At 43.7% G+C, this 17,957-nt stretch overlaps 1 protein-coding gene across 1 annotated transcript; it reads right to left on the bottom strand.

Moving 5' to 3' along the window:
• Positions 1 to 7: 7 nt before the first annotated feature.
• On the bottom strand, positions 8 to 13,629 carry Mpzl2 (myelin protein zero like 2). Its single transcript, XM_070038582.1, has 6 exons — positions 13,392 to 13,629; positions 12,830 to 12,996; positions 12,493 to 12,703; positions 9,556 to 9,703; positions 4,517 to 4,592; positions 8 to 1,828 (listed from the first exon to the last, which is right to left on the bottom strand). Exons 1-5 carry the CDS (start codon positions 13,447 to 13,449, stop codon positions 4,529 to 4,531), a joined length of 648 nt encoding a protein of 215 aa, XP_069894683.1. The 5' UTR covers positions 13,450 to 13,629; the 3' UTR covers positions 8 to 1,828; positions 4,517 to 4,528.
• Between the last annotated feature and the right edge of the window lie 4,328 nt (positions 13,630 to 17,957).

The raw sequence follows: 17,957 nt of genomic DNA on the forward strand, positions 1-17,957 counted from the left end.
AGATGTGTACATAAGCAAATAACTTTATTACTAATATTTTATTTACACAGTTTAAGGCATAAAAATAAGTTACAATACAAAAGTGACCTTCAAAAGTAACCTTCAAGAACGAAACACTAAACAAGGTCATATTATCCCCTTCAGTCTAGCCAAGAAACAGCTACAGGAATGCTGGAAAAAGTCTCCATGAGTTTTTCATTACTTTGTTACACCGATGGAATATCATGCAGGTCATCTATTTGAAGAAATACTCAGTTTTACTTACATAGGTTGAATTATGAAGAAAAATATAAAAATGTGGATTAAAGGTAATACAGACTCCAGATCCAATTTTTAGCCTCAAAACCAAGCAGTGAAAGTTCACCTTTTTAGGCTGTATAAAAGCAGGAGTCAGGTATGGAATGGATCTCAGAATCATGGTACATATGTAAATTATACCAAATTTTAAAAAATAATATTGGAAAAAATCAAGTTCTAACATCCTGAAACAATCTATTTGAAAATATATTGATATAAAGGATACTGAGGTTTGGTAAAAGGAAATCCATATGCAACCCAGTCAATGCAAACAAAATATCAGGCTGTACAGATGAGACTTTTCAACTTTTCTATCCTTTGAACAAATGCTGCTAGCTGAAGTTTGGAATGGCATCAGGTAAATAGACTCTTTTTTAAAAAGCACATGTATCTCCAAAGCCCACTTATAAAGTTTACTATTTCTACAAATTTATGGGCAAAAGAAGTTTTATTCGTTACAGTATTTTAGCAGTTTCTTTGCTCAGTATAAATTTTTTACTCTTTTAAGCAACTAAATTTCAACCAAAAGACATTTTAAGTAAAAGAAAAAAAAAGTAATCTCTTCCAGTTTCAGATGTTTGTGTAATGCTAGACAAAACTCAACCATTTGGGGCTGGTCTTTTTTCACCAGCCTTAAGTTTTTTGTGTTACAGCATACTGGTTCACACTCCTAGTAAGCTGCTTATTCATTCCAGTCTGCAATAAGCACAAAGTTCACTGTTTTGGTACAGATTCAATACATGGGAGGGACATATTAAGCTACACAGTCACTGCTTGTGAAAAGACCTACATTGTAGATTGTAAATTTACATTGTGTTTTTCACAATATAGAAAAATGTGATGAGTGATTCATCCTGAGATAACATTTGCCAGTAATCATTGACATAACCTTTTGTGTTACATCAACCAGTTGTAAACCTTGGATTCATTGATGACAATCACACAATAAAAACTAAAAAACTTTCTACCTGGAATACTGAAAGAAACCCAATAAAACAAGATATATTGAATACTTAGGAAAGCCATAAAAATCAAAATTAATGGTTTAAATTTTGGATTTACTGTCAATCAAAACCAAGAGACTGAAATATGAGAAGGAAGGATAACAAATTCTAACTTTAGTAGCAAGAATGCTGCTGTAAAGAAACCAGTATGTAAAAGGAAACTGCAGATAAGTGGCTTTTATCCCCTTTTGATGCTAGTATGTGTGCGCACAAAGTCATACTCCAGGAGTGTTTAAAGGCAAAAATGTAGCTTCTTAGTTTACAAACTAACACAAAACATTTGAAAAACTATTCACATTCTGAAATTAAATAAAATGTTCCTAATGAGTCTGTGTGAGTCTTGTTGTGTTTGTTCAAGAGCCCTGTGCTGCCTGCAGGGGGACATTGCTTATCAGGTGGGTATACACTGCAGAAATTGTAGGAAGACAGGCCATAACTGGAAAAGCCAAATGAAAATTTCCATTAACTTCAGGCAGTATTAACTGCAAGGAATGTTAGGATCCTTGTTCTTGGAATTCTTCAGCTTCCTGAAATATAAAAGTTTTAAATGGATTATATATTTGGGAAGACTACATACGGATACTTGGCATTATGGATTATATGCTTAAATCTATTCTATTATTAAATCTATTCTCCATTGCCTAAGGAAAATATTCTTAAACTTATTCTCCTGTTTTAGTTTTTAATAAAAAATATCCTTGTCATGGGAAGGGATGGGAAGGGGAAGCAAAAGAGGAGGCTACAATGCTTGATAAAAAAATGTACTCATTATCTTGCCCGTATAATTGTAACCCCTCTGTACAGTATTTTCACACACAAAAAAAAAATCCTTGTCACATGGTTCCCAGATCAGTGCCCTTTATTTTATAGCCTCTGGGGATCTAGGAAGGACACTGGAATGATCCACAGTTCAGTCACCTGTTTACATTCCATGCCTGCCCCTCCTCCTCCCAAGTAAATAAAAATCAAAGATTCAGAAAAGGAGAAAAGACAATATATGGAATTCTTCTATCACCTAATTTTTAAGGATTGTTTCTGCAAACGTTTTTAAGCAAATTACTGGTCCTTACAATTTCATGGTGCTTTTTTTTTTTTTTTTTTTTTTTTTTTTTGGTTGGTCATCGGGCCTGAACTCTGGGCCTGGGCGCTGTCCCTCAGCTCTTCAGGTCAAGACTAGCACTCTACCACTTGAGCCACAGTGCCACTTCTGGCTTTTTCTGCTTATGTGGTGCTGAGGAATTGAACCCAGGGCCTTGTGCATGCAAGACAAGCACTCTACCACTGAGCCACTTTCCCAGCCCCTTCATGGTGCTTTTATGTTGCTGTTGTTTGTTTAGTTTCTTTGAGTAGGGGTTCCTGTATATAGCCTAGATTCACCTCACATTCACTATATGGGCCATGCGAGCCTTAAACTTGCATTGGTCCTCAGCCTCCCAAATGCTAGAATTACAGGCATGTTTCTCCATGCCCAGCCTGTTTTTAAATAGAGACATTTTCCTATGTAATGAAAAATAATTCCCTAGAGTTATCCATATTCAATATTTCCATATTTAAAAGTTTCTTAATTGCCCATCCAGATTTTTTTACATTTACTTTATTCCAACTTATGTCCATCCATCAGGGATCAAAGTGCATTTAATATTATCTCTCTTTTTTTTAAAAATCTGATAGCTTACTTCTTTTTCTTTTCAGAAGCTGGTGTTTACTAGGTAAGTGTTAAACAACTTAAGCCATACACCCAACTTTTAATCTGACTTGTTAAGAGATTCTGCTTGATTTTTATTTTGTTTTTTTTTGGGGGGTGTCCAGTTGTAGGGCCTGAACTCTGGGCCTGGGTGCTGTCCCTCAGCTCTTCAGCTCAAGGCTAGCACTCTACCACGTGAGCCACAGCACCACTTCCAGCTTTTTTCTTTTTGCTTATGTGGTGCTGAGGAATCGAACCCAGGGCCTCTACATGCAAGACAAGTGCTCTACCACTGAGCCACCTTCCCAGCACCTCTGCTTGACTTTTTTTTTTTTTTTTTTTTTTTGCTACAAAAGCTTTATTTTCATTTGATCCAAGTCTGCTTGACTTTTAAAAGACAATTATCTTTGGTAAGAAATCCAAATTTGGTTTTCTATTTTTATAAAAGTCACTTTATATTAGGTTTTACAAATAAAATTGTAGCTTTAGCCTATAAAATGTGACTGTCAACTAATAAGTCCTCTCAATTAGAATGAGATTTTACAGATTAAAGTTATTAATAGCAAAAATATTCTTGTGTCATAAAGTCGTTTGTATTTACAGCTAGAGATCAAATGTATTAGACTTCAGAGAATGGGAGAAATTCTGAGCATAGGAAAAATACTGTATCTTTCCATTTAAGCATGGTAAACCAGAAAACTAGAAAGACAGCTTTATCATAAGTGAACTAGATTTACAGTATAATAGCTAAATGAGGAATTGAAATGAATTCCAAATAGTACAAAAGTTCTTTTGTCAAAATGCTATGAGTATCTTATTATTTTGCTCTCTCAGTGTCATGACTAGGTTACAGTATTGAAAAACAGTAATCTCTTCATGTAAAAAAAAATTTTTAGCTGGTCATAGTAGCTACGATTTGCTCACACTTATAATCCTAGCTACTCAGGTGACCTATAGTAGAAAGATACAGTTTTGAGGCCAGCCTAGGAAAAAAAAGTTCTTAGATTCCCCCATTTCAGCCAATGAAAATCTGGGTTCAGTGGTTCATGTCTGTCACTGCAGTGTGTAGGACCCCTAAAAAGGATAGTCTTCACATAAGCAAGCCCATAAACGCCTTATCTGAAAAATAACTACTGCCAAAAGAGCTAAGGATGTTGTTCAAGTGGTAGAGTGTCTAGCAAGTTCAAGGCCCTGAGTTCAAATCTAATACTGCCCCCTAAAAAATGATTGACACATTAAGTTTATTATTAATAATAAAATTATATTTTTAAAGAATTTTATTGGTGTTAGTATATATAACCCCAAAGCTTCTAAAACCTTGAGAATTATCTTAGCTTTAGTGGCAAAGTCTAGTTTATTAATTCTTGGAGAAAGTACAGCTAAGGAATGTCATCATTTTATTAATAAGATACCCTGGCCACTGCCTCTAACTTCATTTAGGAAACAACTCATAGCCACATAAGTTAATCTGGAGATGGCCCAGATAGGTCAAAAAGTGGAGGAAAGGAATCAACCCCTTAGTGAAGCTTACCATCTAGGAATGTTAGTCTGTATCTTCTAAAAACACAGAGACCTTGTTTTCTTGGTTGAGCTTTTCTTCTTCTTTTCTGTAACAAAACAGAACTCAGACGTCAAGTGAATAGACAAGAAACAAAGTGGGGGAAGTGGTGCTGTGGCTCAAAGTGATTGAGTGCCAGCCTTGAACAAGGCTGCAGGGACAGCGCCCAGGCCCCAAGTTTAAGACCCACAACCGACCAAGAAAGAAAAACGGGGAAATCCTATAGCAACATCAGGTAATGAGTTTTTTCCCCATATCTTGGGAAGAATTACACAAACCTGGGAGCGAAACAACTACTCATGCCCCATAACCAGTTAACACTCCTTGACCTGTCTTGGCCATCCGAACTTAAGATTCTTTTCAGAATATCTGAGATCTGATTTTGGAAGTCTAGAAATTTATAGGGCACACTTTACTTCAACATTGGTTATTTTGCCTCTCATTCCTACTCTTGTTCAGAATATGTTTTGTGTTGACTAGAAGACTTCTTATTGTTTATATTCTATTCAAACTAGGATTCAGAGATGGGTTTATTTTTTTGTTTTTTTCCTCTAATTTTTTAAAAATTGTTTTCGTAAAAGTGATATACAGAAGCGTTAAGTTACACAAGTCAGGTAATGTGTACATTTCTTTTTGGACAATGTCACCCTTCCCTCACTTTCTCCCAGTTTTCCCTCCTGTCCCCATTCACAAGTTGTATAGTTCATTTTCAACATAGTGTCTAGTGAGTACCACTGCTGCATTTGTTCACCCTTTGTCCCTCCATTTCTGTGTCCCGCCCCAACTTCCCAAAGACAGATAAATGAACAAACAAGACAAAAAGAAAAGAAAAACAACAGGCTGACTTCTGGGTAGCTCAAAGAGGAAACAGGAGCTCAGACTTTAGGCTCATGACATTTTCTGAATCTTTGGCTTTTTCAAGACTGCAAATTTTCCTGGCCTTCTCAGGAGCAACTTCTCCGCTGCCAGTGGGCCTCTCAGACACCCTTAACCAAAGCCTGACCCCAGAATCTGTTCTGATGGATGAGGAAGAGAATTCCCCAAGTGGACCACAGCCCACTCCTCTTCTTCCAGAATCCTCAACATCCTTAATAACAGACCTTCAGAGGTTGACTCTGCACCCGTGGACCAGCCTCCTGTCTCCTCAATCAGTTCAAGCCCGGCCCTCAGCATCAGGAAAGAAAGGCTCTTACAGCCGGCAGATGCTGCCTTTCCTAATGCTGGGATCCAGAGAGTGTTATTGGAGCAGGAAAAAAATCTGGCCCACTTGAGATATGTCCTTAAAAACAGATCTTCACAAATTCAAGAGCTTCTAGAGAACCCCACCATAGTGCTTCTGCGAAACTCCACCCAGATGCCCTCTCAGATGGCCCACAAGGACAACTCCATGTGTGGTGGTCCACCATCCTCACCATCCTCTCTCAGAATTCTCATAAAGCATGGCGGCGGTATGTCACAGCTTTGTGTTCAGCAAGCTCCCTGACCTTGCACCCCTCAGCAGGCCAGAAATGCTGGCCCAGAGCAACAGAGATGGATTGACCTTAAGGCAGAGGAGTCGAAAGCTGGCAAACTGGAGATCTTCTCCAACTAAAGAAAGGCCATTCCAATGTACCTGCAGCTTCTGCTTGACTAATGATAGGGACCCTTCAGAAAATGCAAGATTAGGGGCTAATAATGGCAAAGAGTCCTAGTAAGTGACAGGTGTCAATCACTTGATAATTAAATATAACCTATTGTCAAAGCTCCTGGATGCTACAAGACACTGATTTTATATGCCAATAATTTTGAAGATCCTGTGTGTCCTGTGATTTGGTTTTCTAGCTTTTTGAGTTTTTTTTTTCCTTTTTTTTGAAAATTTTTATTGTTATTATGAAGATGATATACAGAGGGGCTACATTTATAAGTCAGGTAGAGAGTACACTTCTTTTTGGACCATGTCACCCCTTCCCTTCCCTCGCTCTCTCCTGTCCCCATCCACAAGTTTTTTTTGTTTGTTTTTTGGGTCCGGTCGTGGGGCCTGAACTCTGGGCCTGGGTGCTGTCCCTCAGCTCTTCAGCTCAAGGTTAGCACTCTACCACTTGAGCCACAGCGCCACTTCCAGCTTTTTTCTGAGGAATCGAACCCAGGGCCTCAAGCATGCAAGGCAAGTGCTCTACCACTGAGCCACCTTCTCAGCCCCAAGTTTTTTGTTTTTTATTTGGTCCTGTGGATATCTCTTCCTACTTCAATGTCAATAATTTGTTTTCTAAAGTCTAGGAGAGGTGAAGTCGTTATTTGAAGACATATAAACCATACTGATTTAGGTGTTGGGTAATGAGTAGAAAAGATGACTGACATTTTCTGGTTGTCAAGTATTTGAGCTCTAATAAATGGAGATTTTGATGCATTAGTATAAATAGTAGTAAATAAATGTGCATATAAGGAACTTGTCCCTTGTTTCTATTTCCTGGAGTTCATTTCAATAAATATTGTTTTTTGTTTTGTTTTTTTTTTTGGTCGGTCATGGGGCTTGAACTCTGGGCCTGGACGCTGTCCCTCAGCTCTTCAGCTCAAGGCGAGGGCTCTACCACTTGAGCTACAGCGCCACTTCTGGTTTTCTGGTGGTTTATTAGAGATAGGAGTCTCATGGTCTCTCCTGCCTGGGCTGGCTTTGAACCGCGATCCTCAGATCTCAGCCTCCTGAGTAGCTAGGATTACAGGCATGAGCCACCAGCGCCCGGCTAATAAATATTGTTTTATATGATCAGAGGTACTGCACCTTTGTGTTCCCCTTCTAGGAGTATCCTCCTTTAGGAGGTTGGTTTCTTAAACTCTTTAAATTGATTAAATTTATTTCAGTAAATACTTACTGAGGAAAAGAAACAAATGGTGCCAGCACAGCTATATAACCAGAAAAAGAAGTAATCTTTCCATTTAAGAAAGAATTGGAACTCTTACCTCAACAACAGACAAATCTAATTCAAGGCAGGGATGGGAGGGAGAAATTGGGGGGAAGCAAAAGGAGAGCTAACATCCAAAAAGCAGTGTATTCACTATTTGACTTATGAAACTGTAACCTCTCTGTACACCTTAATAATAACAATAGAATTGTATTTTTAAATTCAAAATGGATCAAAGCCCTGACTGTAAGAACTAAAACTATATATCTCTTAGAAGAAAATGTGTAACATTCATGATATTGGATTAGGCACAAAAGAGCCAGCAACAAAAGAAACAGATTAAGTTGGACTTAAACAAAACGTAAGACTTGTGCCTTAAAGGACATTGAACAAAAGAAGTAAAAAACAGAATAGGAAAACCAATTATAAATCATATATTTGATAAGGGATTGGTATTGAAAATACATAAAAAAACTCAACTAAACAATAAAAACACATTAACCAACCCAGTTATAAGGCAAGCAGGCTCTGAATAGTTCTGCGGGTAAGCTGTACAGAGAGCCACAAACAGGAAGCTCAGCATAATCCATCATTATGAAAATGCAGATTAAAACGTCAGATACTACTTCATGTCCACTAGATGGCTTTAATTTAAAAAAAAAAATGTTTTAAGACAATAACCAGGTTTAGTGAGGGTATGGAGAAGTTAGAATTCCCATACATTGCTGACAGGGATGTAAAATATAACTGGGGAAACAGTCTGGCTATTATTCCTCCAAAAAATGAGACAATTACCATAAGACTCAAAAGAGTTGAAAACAGGTCTACACAAAAACTTGCAGGTGTCTGTTGATAGCAGCATTAGTTATATAGCCAAAGAGAAGGGGGAATAAAACCCTAAATGCCCATCAGTTGACAAATAGATAAATAATATGTAGTAAGTATACTCATTACACTGGAAGATTATGCAGCCATTAAGTATTAATGAGCCAGATGTTGGTGGCTCACATCTGTAATCCTAGCTACTCAGGAGGCTGAGATCTGAGGATGACAATTCTAAGCAAGCCCAGGCAGGGAAGTCTATGAGACTCCTCTCCAATAAAGAATAAAAAGCTAGAAGTGGGCTGGGAAGGTGGCTCAGTGGTAGAGCACTTGCCTTGCATGCCTGAGGCCCTGGGTTCGATTCCTCAGCACCACATTAGCAAAAAGAAAAAAGCTCGGAAGTGGCGCTCTGGCTCAAGTGGTAGAGTGCTAGCCTTGAGCTGAAGGGCTGAGGGACAGTGCCCAGACCCAGAGTTCAGGCCCCACAACCGGACCCAAAAAAAAAAAAAAAGCTAAAAGTGGAGCTTTGGCTTAAGTGGTAAAACTAGCCTTGACCAAAAGAAGCATAAGGACAGCACCCAAGCCCTGAGTTCAAGCCCCAGGACTGGCACACAAACACACAAAAAAGTATTGTTGAAGTACTAATATATACATTAATGAATGTTAAAAATATTAAATGAAAAAACTTAAATATAATAGGCTACATATTTTATGATTCTAGTAACAGGAAATGTCCAGGACAGGCAAGCTCCCATAGATAAGCGGGTCTGGGGTTGGTGAGAGAGGAGAATAGGGAGTAATAGCTAAAAGGAATGCAGTTTCTTGGAACGGTAGGGATGTTAGAAAAGTGAGCAGGTTAAAGGTTAACATTAAAAGGTTGTTGCACAACTGCAAATTTTGTAGTATTTAAGTTTATCTCAATTTAGAAATGCCTTTCAAGCATTTCTCAATTGGCTATAGGCTTTGCAGATCACTAATACTTAGCCACCCTGCTGACTTCCTAGCTCTGTCTTTAGAAATGTGTATTTCACTTTAAAAGCATGGGGTATTTTAGAAAAACTTGACAAGCAAATTTTATAGCACCAAATTCCACATTGTAAAGAAAGTATACATTGAAATCTTTTGCAAAATAAAAAAACCTTTTGCAGAGTTACTCTTTGCTCCTTAATTAATCTGTCCTATGAATTAGCATTCTTTCACACAGGCTTTACTCAAAGGGAAAAACATGTTCAACAATATGGCCCCATCACTCAATACCAAGAGTCACCATAAGAAAGTGTTAAAGACTTTCCCATCAGCGCCCAGCCTTACGATTTTATCTCCATCACTCTATGAGCTCTCTCAGCCCGTCGCTTTTTCCGAAAGTGCTGGAAGAGGACGACCAGGATTACTATGATGATCATCAGCGCACAGGCACAGCCAATGGCCAGAGCCAGGAAATAGATCTCAGAGAAGGTCACTATAAGGGGGGAAAAAAGATCAGGTAATCAACTCAAGATTCCATAAAGAACTATGACAGTCAGGCACTGGTTGTTTATGCCTGTAATCCTAGCTATTCAGGAAGCTGAGATCTCAGGATCATTTTTCAAAGCCAGCCTGGGCAGGAAAGTCTGTGAGACTCTCATCTCCAACAAAAAAGCCAGAAGTGGAGCTGTAGCTCAAGTGGTAGACCACCAGCCTGAAGCAAAGGAAACTCAAGGACAGCATCCAGGCACTGAGTTTGAGGCCAAGGACTGGCATGGCATGCATGCATGCGCACAATGCACATGCACATACGCCTATACACACACACACACACACACACACACACACACACACACACACACACACACACACACACACCACACACACAAAAGAACTATGATGAAATCTGAAGGCAAATAGCATACATCATTAAATGGAACCTTCCTTTTTCCTGCCTCTATGTATAAAATATCATGTTACCCTGTTAAACTCTATAACAGATAGCCCCACAGAACTGCTGCAGTGGCTCTTAAAACATAATCCTAGGGATCAGCAATAGTAGCACTTGAAAACTGAAATGAAAAATCTCAGGCCCAGCTCTACTGGATTACAAATGGGGCCAGCAGCCTATGCTTCAACATGTCTTTCAGGTGACCAAGATGACACTAAAACTTAGAGAACCAGTGAGTCCGATGACTGCCTAGAAGGGCAGTGTTACTACTAACTGAATCAGACCTAGTGCCCAGCCATTTCTTCCTTATGTGCCATCTCTATCAGTCAGTCAGTCATTTACTCAGATTTATTAAGGGCCTACTATTTTCCAGCACTGTGATAGCCAAGGAAAGCCAAAACAAAAATTATTTTCAAGGAGTTCTTGTTCCTTAGGAAGATAAGTAAATCAGTAACTACAGTCTAGGAAACAAGTAAACAAGGAACCCAGAGGGAAGAAGGGTCCCTAACTAGACTCAAGTCTATAACACCTGCTTCTGTCCTTTCATTTGATTTCTGATTTGCTCTTCAATAAACGCTCAGAGGGCTGGGAAGGTGGCTCAGCGGTAGAGTGCTTGCCATGCATGCATGAGGCCGAGTTCAATTCCTCAGTACCACATAAGCAGAAAGGCTGGAAGTGGTGCTGTGGCTCAAGTGGTAGGGTGCTAGCCCTGAAGAGCTGAGGGACAGCGCCCAGGCCCAGAGTTCAGGCCCCACGACCAACAAAAAAATAAATCAGTAAACACTCAGAGCCAGAAAAGATATTCGAGAATGTCAAACCTAGGAGTTTCCAGCCTAGAATCTCCCCCAAGACAGATGGAAAGAAGCCAGGTGTGTACACTCATAAAGACAGCACTTGGGAAGGAGAGGCAGGTGGATCACATGTTCAATGTCAGCCTCAGCTACAAAGCCAGACCCTATCTCAATAAAGGTGAGGAGGACAAAGAATTGAGATGATCTATGAACCTACATACTCCCATGTCTCATTGGGTATATCTCCATTTTTTTGGGGGGGGGCGATCTGGTCGTGGGGCCTGAACTCTGGCCTGGGCGCTGTCCCTCAGCTCTTCAGCTCAAGGCTAGCGCTCTACCACTTGAGCCACAGCGCCACTTCTGGCTTTTTTCTTTTTGCTTATGTGGTGCTGAGGAATCGAACCCAGGGCCTCAGGCATGCAAGGCAAGCGCTCTACCACTGAGCCACCTTCCCAGCCCCTACCTCCATTTTTTGTGTGTGGGAAACAGGGCCATAGATACTCAATAGATTATTTTCATTTGATTCTTAAGAAGTAGTAATTCCAATATGTTTAAGAACTATTCATTTCTTGTCTAACCTGTTCGTCAAAAGAAATTTAGGTTGCGCTGGGCACTGGTGGCTCACACCTGTGATCCTAGATACTCAAGAGGCTGAGTTCTGAGGATCATGATTTAAAGCCAGACAGGGCAGAAAAGTCCCTGAGACTCTTAAATAAACCACCAGAAAACTAGACATGGTGCTGTGGTTCAATGATAGGGCACTAGCCTTGAGCTGAAGAGCTCAGGGACAGTGCCCTGAGTTCAAGCCACATGACCGAAAAAAGAAAAGAAACTGAGGTCGAAAGTACATTACTTCCAGAATTTCAATCAGTTCTCCAGATTGCACTGCTTTCTATTGGTAGGGACTTGAGAAGATTGTTTCAAACCGTACTGTGAATGAAAGGAGGAGGCCATGCCACTTGACAGGCTCCAACCTCTGGAGTGGTGTGTAAGGGTTACGCGCCACCCACTTGGGAGGCTGCAACAGGAGGATTACAAGTCCAAGACCAGGTCCTGTTTTGGCATTATTAACTTGCAAACTTTCTTGAAGCTTGAGATTCCTCCTTTGTAAGACAGAGACGACAATATCCATTTATGAAGTTCTTATTAAAAAGCAAAACCAAAAAAACAGTTCACATATATTGTTGGTAAAAATGGAAAACAACATGATCAACAGCGTGAAGAGATCTGTAGCGAATCGGGTTAAATGAGATAGTACTGGCCAAGCACTTCAGACCCTGCCGGCCCAGAGCAGGTAGACAGGGAATGAACAGGCCAATTGTTAGTCGTTTATCAGAGCTGCTTCCTCTCCGTCTCGGAGGAGCTCAAGGCTGTTTTTGTCACAGAATCCCCCAGATCCCTTCGCTCTCCCAACAAAGCCTTGCTCTTCTCCTGCCAGGCCCCTCCGCCCGCCCCGGCAGGGCAGCCCCCAAGCGCCAGCCCGCCCCAGCCTCGCGGACTGCGGGCCCCCAGCTCCCGCCCGGCTCCCCCGGCGTGACCTACCCGTCTGCACAACACTGAGCCGGATGGTCCCCACCAGCCCATCCACATCGGGTGGGTTCTTCACCTGGCAGGTGTAGGTGCCATTGTCATCAAACTGCAGCTTCCACAGCATAATGGAGGCGTCATACCGCTCGGGGTTCCCGACCCAGACCACGCGGTCCTTGAACCGCCCGCTCTTGGGTGTGAAGGGATCCAAGTGGTAGTAGAATACCTAGGGAGGCGGGAGGAGGCGCTGGGCGCGGGGACGGAAGGGGCCCGCCGGACCCCGGATCACTAGCCCCGTCTTCTCCGAGCTCCGCGCGGGTCTCCCCCGAAGCACCCCAAGTTACCGACTTACGAACTGCTCGGGGCCCCCATCCCGAGGCCGGAAGTTCCACGTCACGGTCAGCGCGTCGCCCACCGGCGCGAAGCTGGAGAAGGTGCACTTGAGCCGCAGGTCGGTGCCGTTGACCGCCTCCAGCGCCCCGGACGTGTAGATCTCCACGGCCGCCGCGGACCACAGCGCTGGGGCGAGGAGAGCAGCGGTACCGGGCTGGCCTGGCCTCGTCCCGCCCGCCCGCCCGCGGCGTGGCTCCCGCGTCCCGGGCCCCGCGCGGCGACGCCGCCCCGAGGTGCAGTCCAGACCCCAGAACTGCTGCGCGCGGAACTGGGGGACCCGGGACCTGGAGCACGGCCCAGCCCCGACTAGGCCGATCTCCCCGCAGAACTCTCCCGGCCCCAGGCCGGGTCCCGCCACGGAGCCACCTGAGACCGGAGCGCAGTCCGGGGCAAGGCGCCCGGACGGCAGAGCGCGCGCCAAGTCCGGCCCGCGGGGCGGGGGCCGGGGCCGGGGACCGGGGACCGGGGACCCGGGGGCCGGCGCGGGGCCGGGGCCGGGCCGGGCGCCCACCTGCGCTTACCTGAGAGCCGCACGCCCAGGAGGAGCAGCGCCGCACGCGTCGGGCCCGGGCCATACATGAGGGAAACCCAGCCCTGGCTCCCAGACCGGGCGGACCGGAGCTCCAGCACCCCGCCAAGGCCGGGCCGGGGGAGCGGGGGCGCAGACCCCTCTTCCCGGGGACCGGTCGGGTCGCTCACCGAGGGGCCCGGAGCACGAGCCAGTGACTCACACCCGCGGCCCGCGTTCCCGACTGGAATGAAAGGTGGGGCTGCCCGGGCTGGGCGCCCTCCCCACCCCACCCCGCCCCTCCCACCCTCCCGCCTCCACCCTCCCCGCAGGTCTGCACAAAGGTCCCAAACTCCAGCCCTCTCCACAGCGGCTCCCGCAGGCCCGGCCCGGGGAGGCGGCGCCGGCCCCCGCCGCCCGCCGTAGGCCGGGTTTGGAAAGCGAATGTGGGCGCCCCCGGCCCCTCGGCCGCCTCCACCCAGATCCCCGCAACCCTCTAAAACCCGAGCGTGAGCCTCCGCTCGCCCCGGGGTGGGTGGATTTCCCGGAGGCCCAGGCCGGGCTGGGACACCGTCTCTGGAGGAGTTTTCGGCGCGCCCTGCCCGCCTGCGCCTCCCCTCCATCCAAGCATTTCCAGAAACGCTCTCCACCGGGTCTGGCGATGTGCAGGGAACAGGCAGCAGGCGGTTAAAGCCAGAACCTTCCCGACTCTCTTTCCACAAAATATCTGCGGGCATGGACAAGCAGAGGATTCCCGTATCCTTCACCTCTCCTGGGCCTCAGACGTCATCTGCCATGTCTCAGGCAGCCTTCTATTTGAGAGGTCAAAAAGGTCGAGGGATTTAAGTGAGAAAAGGGGCGTCTGGGAAGAGGCCTGGGTCAGAGCCCCAGCAGTGACAGGACAGGAGGAGGGGACGGGTGACCGGCCCTGACCCCTGGATTAGCTGGCTAGAACCTCTTTAGTGATTCATCCAGTACCTCAACTGAACCCTGGAACAGAGAAGGTGCCAGGAGGCAGAGCAAGGACCAGGCTGAGGAGAAGAATAAAACCTCAGGCTGGGGATGTAGTACAGTAATAAAGCACATGTCTAGGATATATAAGGTCCTGGATTCAGTCTCCACTCCCCCCACACACACACACAAAAGAAAGTTTAAAGAAACAAATTCCACCAAAAGAGAAGACGAATATGGAATTGAAAATTAAGGGCATAAAAGAAAGATGATGTGATCATGCAGCAAAACCAGGTTGACACCAGCAGAGAAGCCCAGGAGCTGCCTCAAATGGAAGTCGCTAAGTGCTAGAATGAACATGTTGCAATGAGTGTTTCTGAAAAAAGAGTGGCCCATTTGTCAGTTTCTAGGACTCTCTGTGCAACCTAAATTCAGAACACTGGAATGTTCAAGGAGCCTTTAAAATAATGGTAAGATCATGTTTCTGGGGCTGGAGATATAGTTCAAGGTAGAACACCTGCCTAGCAACCTTAAGTTTAGTTGCCAGCAGTGAAAGAAAGAAAGAAAGAAAGAAAGAAAGAAAGAAAGAAAGAAAGAAAGAAAGAAAGAAAGAAAGAAAGAAAGAAAAGAAAGAAAGAAAAGAAAGAAAAGAAAGAAAGAAAGAAAGAAAGAAAGAAAGAAAGAAAGAAAGAAAAGGAAGGAAGGAAAGAAGGAAAGAAAGGAAGGAAAAGAAAGATTAGCTGGGCATCTGTGGCTCATGCTGTAAGCATGCATTGGATGAAGGCTAATGGTTCAAGGCTAGCCTCAGTAGAAAAGTTTGTGAAACCCTATCTCAAAACTATCGAAAAGCAGATCTAGTATGGCTCAGGTGGTCCAACGCCTCTAGAACATGTCTTCCAGTACAAGGCCCTAAGTGCAAACATCTTGACAGAGGCAGGGGAGGGGGGAGAACACATTCTGAATACATTGTACGTTTCTGGTATATAGGTGAGAAGGAGGTCAACTCTAGAAACCTAGAAGAATAAATAAAGGAAACTTAATCTTTCAACTTTGTAGATAAATGCATCTCCAGAGGTAGAAATAGTAGAGCCTGGGGTTTTGAAGTCTGCAGCAAATCGTGAAAATTGGTGAGGTAGAGTTACACGGAGCTGAAGGATACAGTGAAACTCAGCAGGTGAAGAACCAGGGCAGGAAGAAATAGAACAGACTGCCTGTTGTTGAAGCAGAAGAATTCTTCCCCAGTCGCCAGACTCCCTGAGAGTTGGCTGCAAGCCCTATTTTGAGAGAGACAGCTGCTCAGATCCCATTCCTCAGCCTAGGTCAAGTTCCTGGCTTTGTACTCAGCAACACCCAATTCCTTCCAGTTAGCAGGAGCGGCTCTGAGTCACTCTTCCCCACCCTGGATATGCAAGGAGGCAAGGGCTAAGAAAACGTGCTAAATAAAAAGACCACCAACTCCCAGCATTCCCCAAATGTCAAAACTGAAGGAATACAATCTTAAGTAGTGGTGGATGTCTAGGCAAATGAGAGAGAAAGAGAGACAGAGACAGAGAGAGACACAGAGAAGGTTTGAAGATAAAAAGAAGGGAAAAGTGCTGGACTGATTGGCTCAAGCCTGTAGTCCTGGCTGCTTTGGAGGTAGAGATCTCAAGACTGCGGTTCAAAGGAAACCCAGGCAAAAACAAATTCCCAAGAGCAAATGGCTGGCACAATGCAAGCACCAGTTGACCCAGCGAAGAGGGAAACACAAGGACTGGTGTTTTCCTCTCCTCTCTAATAGAGATGCCCACGCTAGAGAATTACAGCCTAGGTAGGCCCAGACACAAAGCAAGACCCTACCTTGAAAATAACCAATGTAAAAAGGAGTTGGAGGCATGCCTCAAGAGGTAGAGTGCCCACCTAGCAAGCTCAAGGCTTTGAGTTCAGTCTTCGGTACTGACAAAAAGGAGGAGGAGAAACGCTCAAGACATCATTTTTTTCCTTAAACTTCTCCAGTAAAAACTCCCAACTCCATTTTTTGAGGTGCTGAACAATTTAGGTTTTTATTGTATTTTTTATTACTATTATAAAGATGATGTACAGAGGGGTTACAGTTACATAAGTCAGGTCCAACTCCAATTTCTAAAAATTGTCTTTTTCCACCCCCTAAGTAAAAATACTTTTTTCACTACAAGATGAAATCAGAGTTCTGTGAAACAGACAAAAAAAAACCATAATTTAGCTTTTAGGTAGTTCAGACAAAGCATTTGTTTACTCAAAAGTCCCTAAGTCCTATTAGGGAAAAAAAAATACTAAATGCTTGTTATATATTGGACTGCACATGGAAAAACAAGTCATTTCTTTTTCTTTTTTTTTTTTTTTTTGGAGGGTCAGACATGGGGCTTGAACTCTGGGCCTGGGCACTGTCCCTCAGCTCTTCATCTCAAGGCTAGCACTCTACCACTTGAGCCACAGCACCACTTCTGGCTTTTTCTGTTTATATGGTGCTGAGGAATCAAACCCAGGGCCTCATGCATGCAAGGCAAGTGCTTTTCCACTGAGCCACCTTTCTATCCCAACAAGGTATTTCTTTACCTGGGAAGAACACAGAGAGGAGGAAGGTATGTATTATCATCTTTATGACTTTCCAATTTAAATTCCATCTTTAAGTCATAAATTGAAATTCTAAAAGGAGCAAAGAGAAACAAAGCCCCCCCCCCTTGGGGGGCAAGTGAATGGGAATTTAGCACACACAGAGATCAGCACCAAGCCCTATAGCATTGGAAGGAGCAAGCAGGCCAGGTGAGAGGCTGGACACCGGTGGGCAATGCCTCCCTGGCCATTCAATCAATGTGGACTTTACCCTCAAAAACATCTCGGATGGCATAGTTAATATATAAGTTGATGGGGCACCGGTGAAGGCATGGAAATTCTCCGAACTTTCCCATGTGCTTTTCCCTATTTGTATCGATGGTAATATGTATAATAAAACCTGTAGGAGTGTGTGCGTGTGTGTGTGTGTGTGTGTGTGTGTGTGTGTGTGGACTTTCTTCCTCCATGAGGCAGTTCCACCTAGCATTTTTTACTCTATTTCTATAACAGGAAAGAACAGTCACTGTCCTAGAGTGAGGAAAAGAAGGGTGGAGCAGATATCTTGAAGAGAGAGGAGCTCAAACTAGAACAAGAGAGAAAACTGGCCAAACTCTTAAGACTCGGAGATCAAGTAGCATAACCATGGTTACCTTGCTAGTGACCCGGTCAGATTCAAAACCAGGCCTGCCAGACTCACAAGTCAGCTTCACAGCCAACGTTGTTCTCTTCCACACCAATTTTCCTTCCCTGTTAGACTCTACCAGTTATGTGTGCAGTCAGCCAGTCATTGTATATGCACAGGTCATTGTTTGGCCAGCAATACATTCTGTCATGCCCTATTCTTCCAGAAGTTTTTTTTTGGTGCAAAAATAAATGAAATAAACATTATGTATCCTCCCTTGAGTGTCCTGCCAGGGGAAAAAAAAAGGTTGGATGGGGAAAAATTTAGAAAAAAAATTTTATCTAAAATGAGGTTTAGCTTGTGTCAGAATCTCATATTTTGTTCTTTTCCTATTATGAAGAAGAAGGAGGAAGAGGAGAAAAGAGAGGAGGAAGA

The sequence above is a fragment of the Dipodomys merriami genome, unplaced genomic scaffold, assembly GCF_024711535.1.
Source record: "Dipodomys merriami isolate MVZ:Mamm:240054 unplaced genomic scaffold, mDipMer1.0.p SCAF_29, whole genome shotgun sequence".
Classification (NCBI taxonomy): domain Eukaryota; kingdom Metazoa; phylum Chordata; class Mammalia; order Rodentia; family Heteromyidae; genus Dipodomys; species Dipodomys merriami.

Bases quoted from the DNA above. Each gene is read 5' to 3' on its own strand.
- Mpzl2 (XM_070038582.1), bottom strand. From the start codon at position 13,449: ATGTATGGCCCGGGCCCGACGCGTGCGGCGCTGCTCCTCCTGGGCGTG. The intron at 12,997-13,391 runs GTAAGCGCAGGT...TCCTCGCCCCAG, and splicing joins CCTGGGCGTGCGGCTCTCAG to CGCTGTGGTCCGCGGCGGCC. The intron at 4,593-9,555 runs GTAAGGCTGGGC...GTTTTGTTACAG, and splicing joins AGAGTGATGGAGATAAAATC to AAAAGAAGAAGAAAAGCTCA.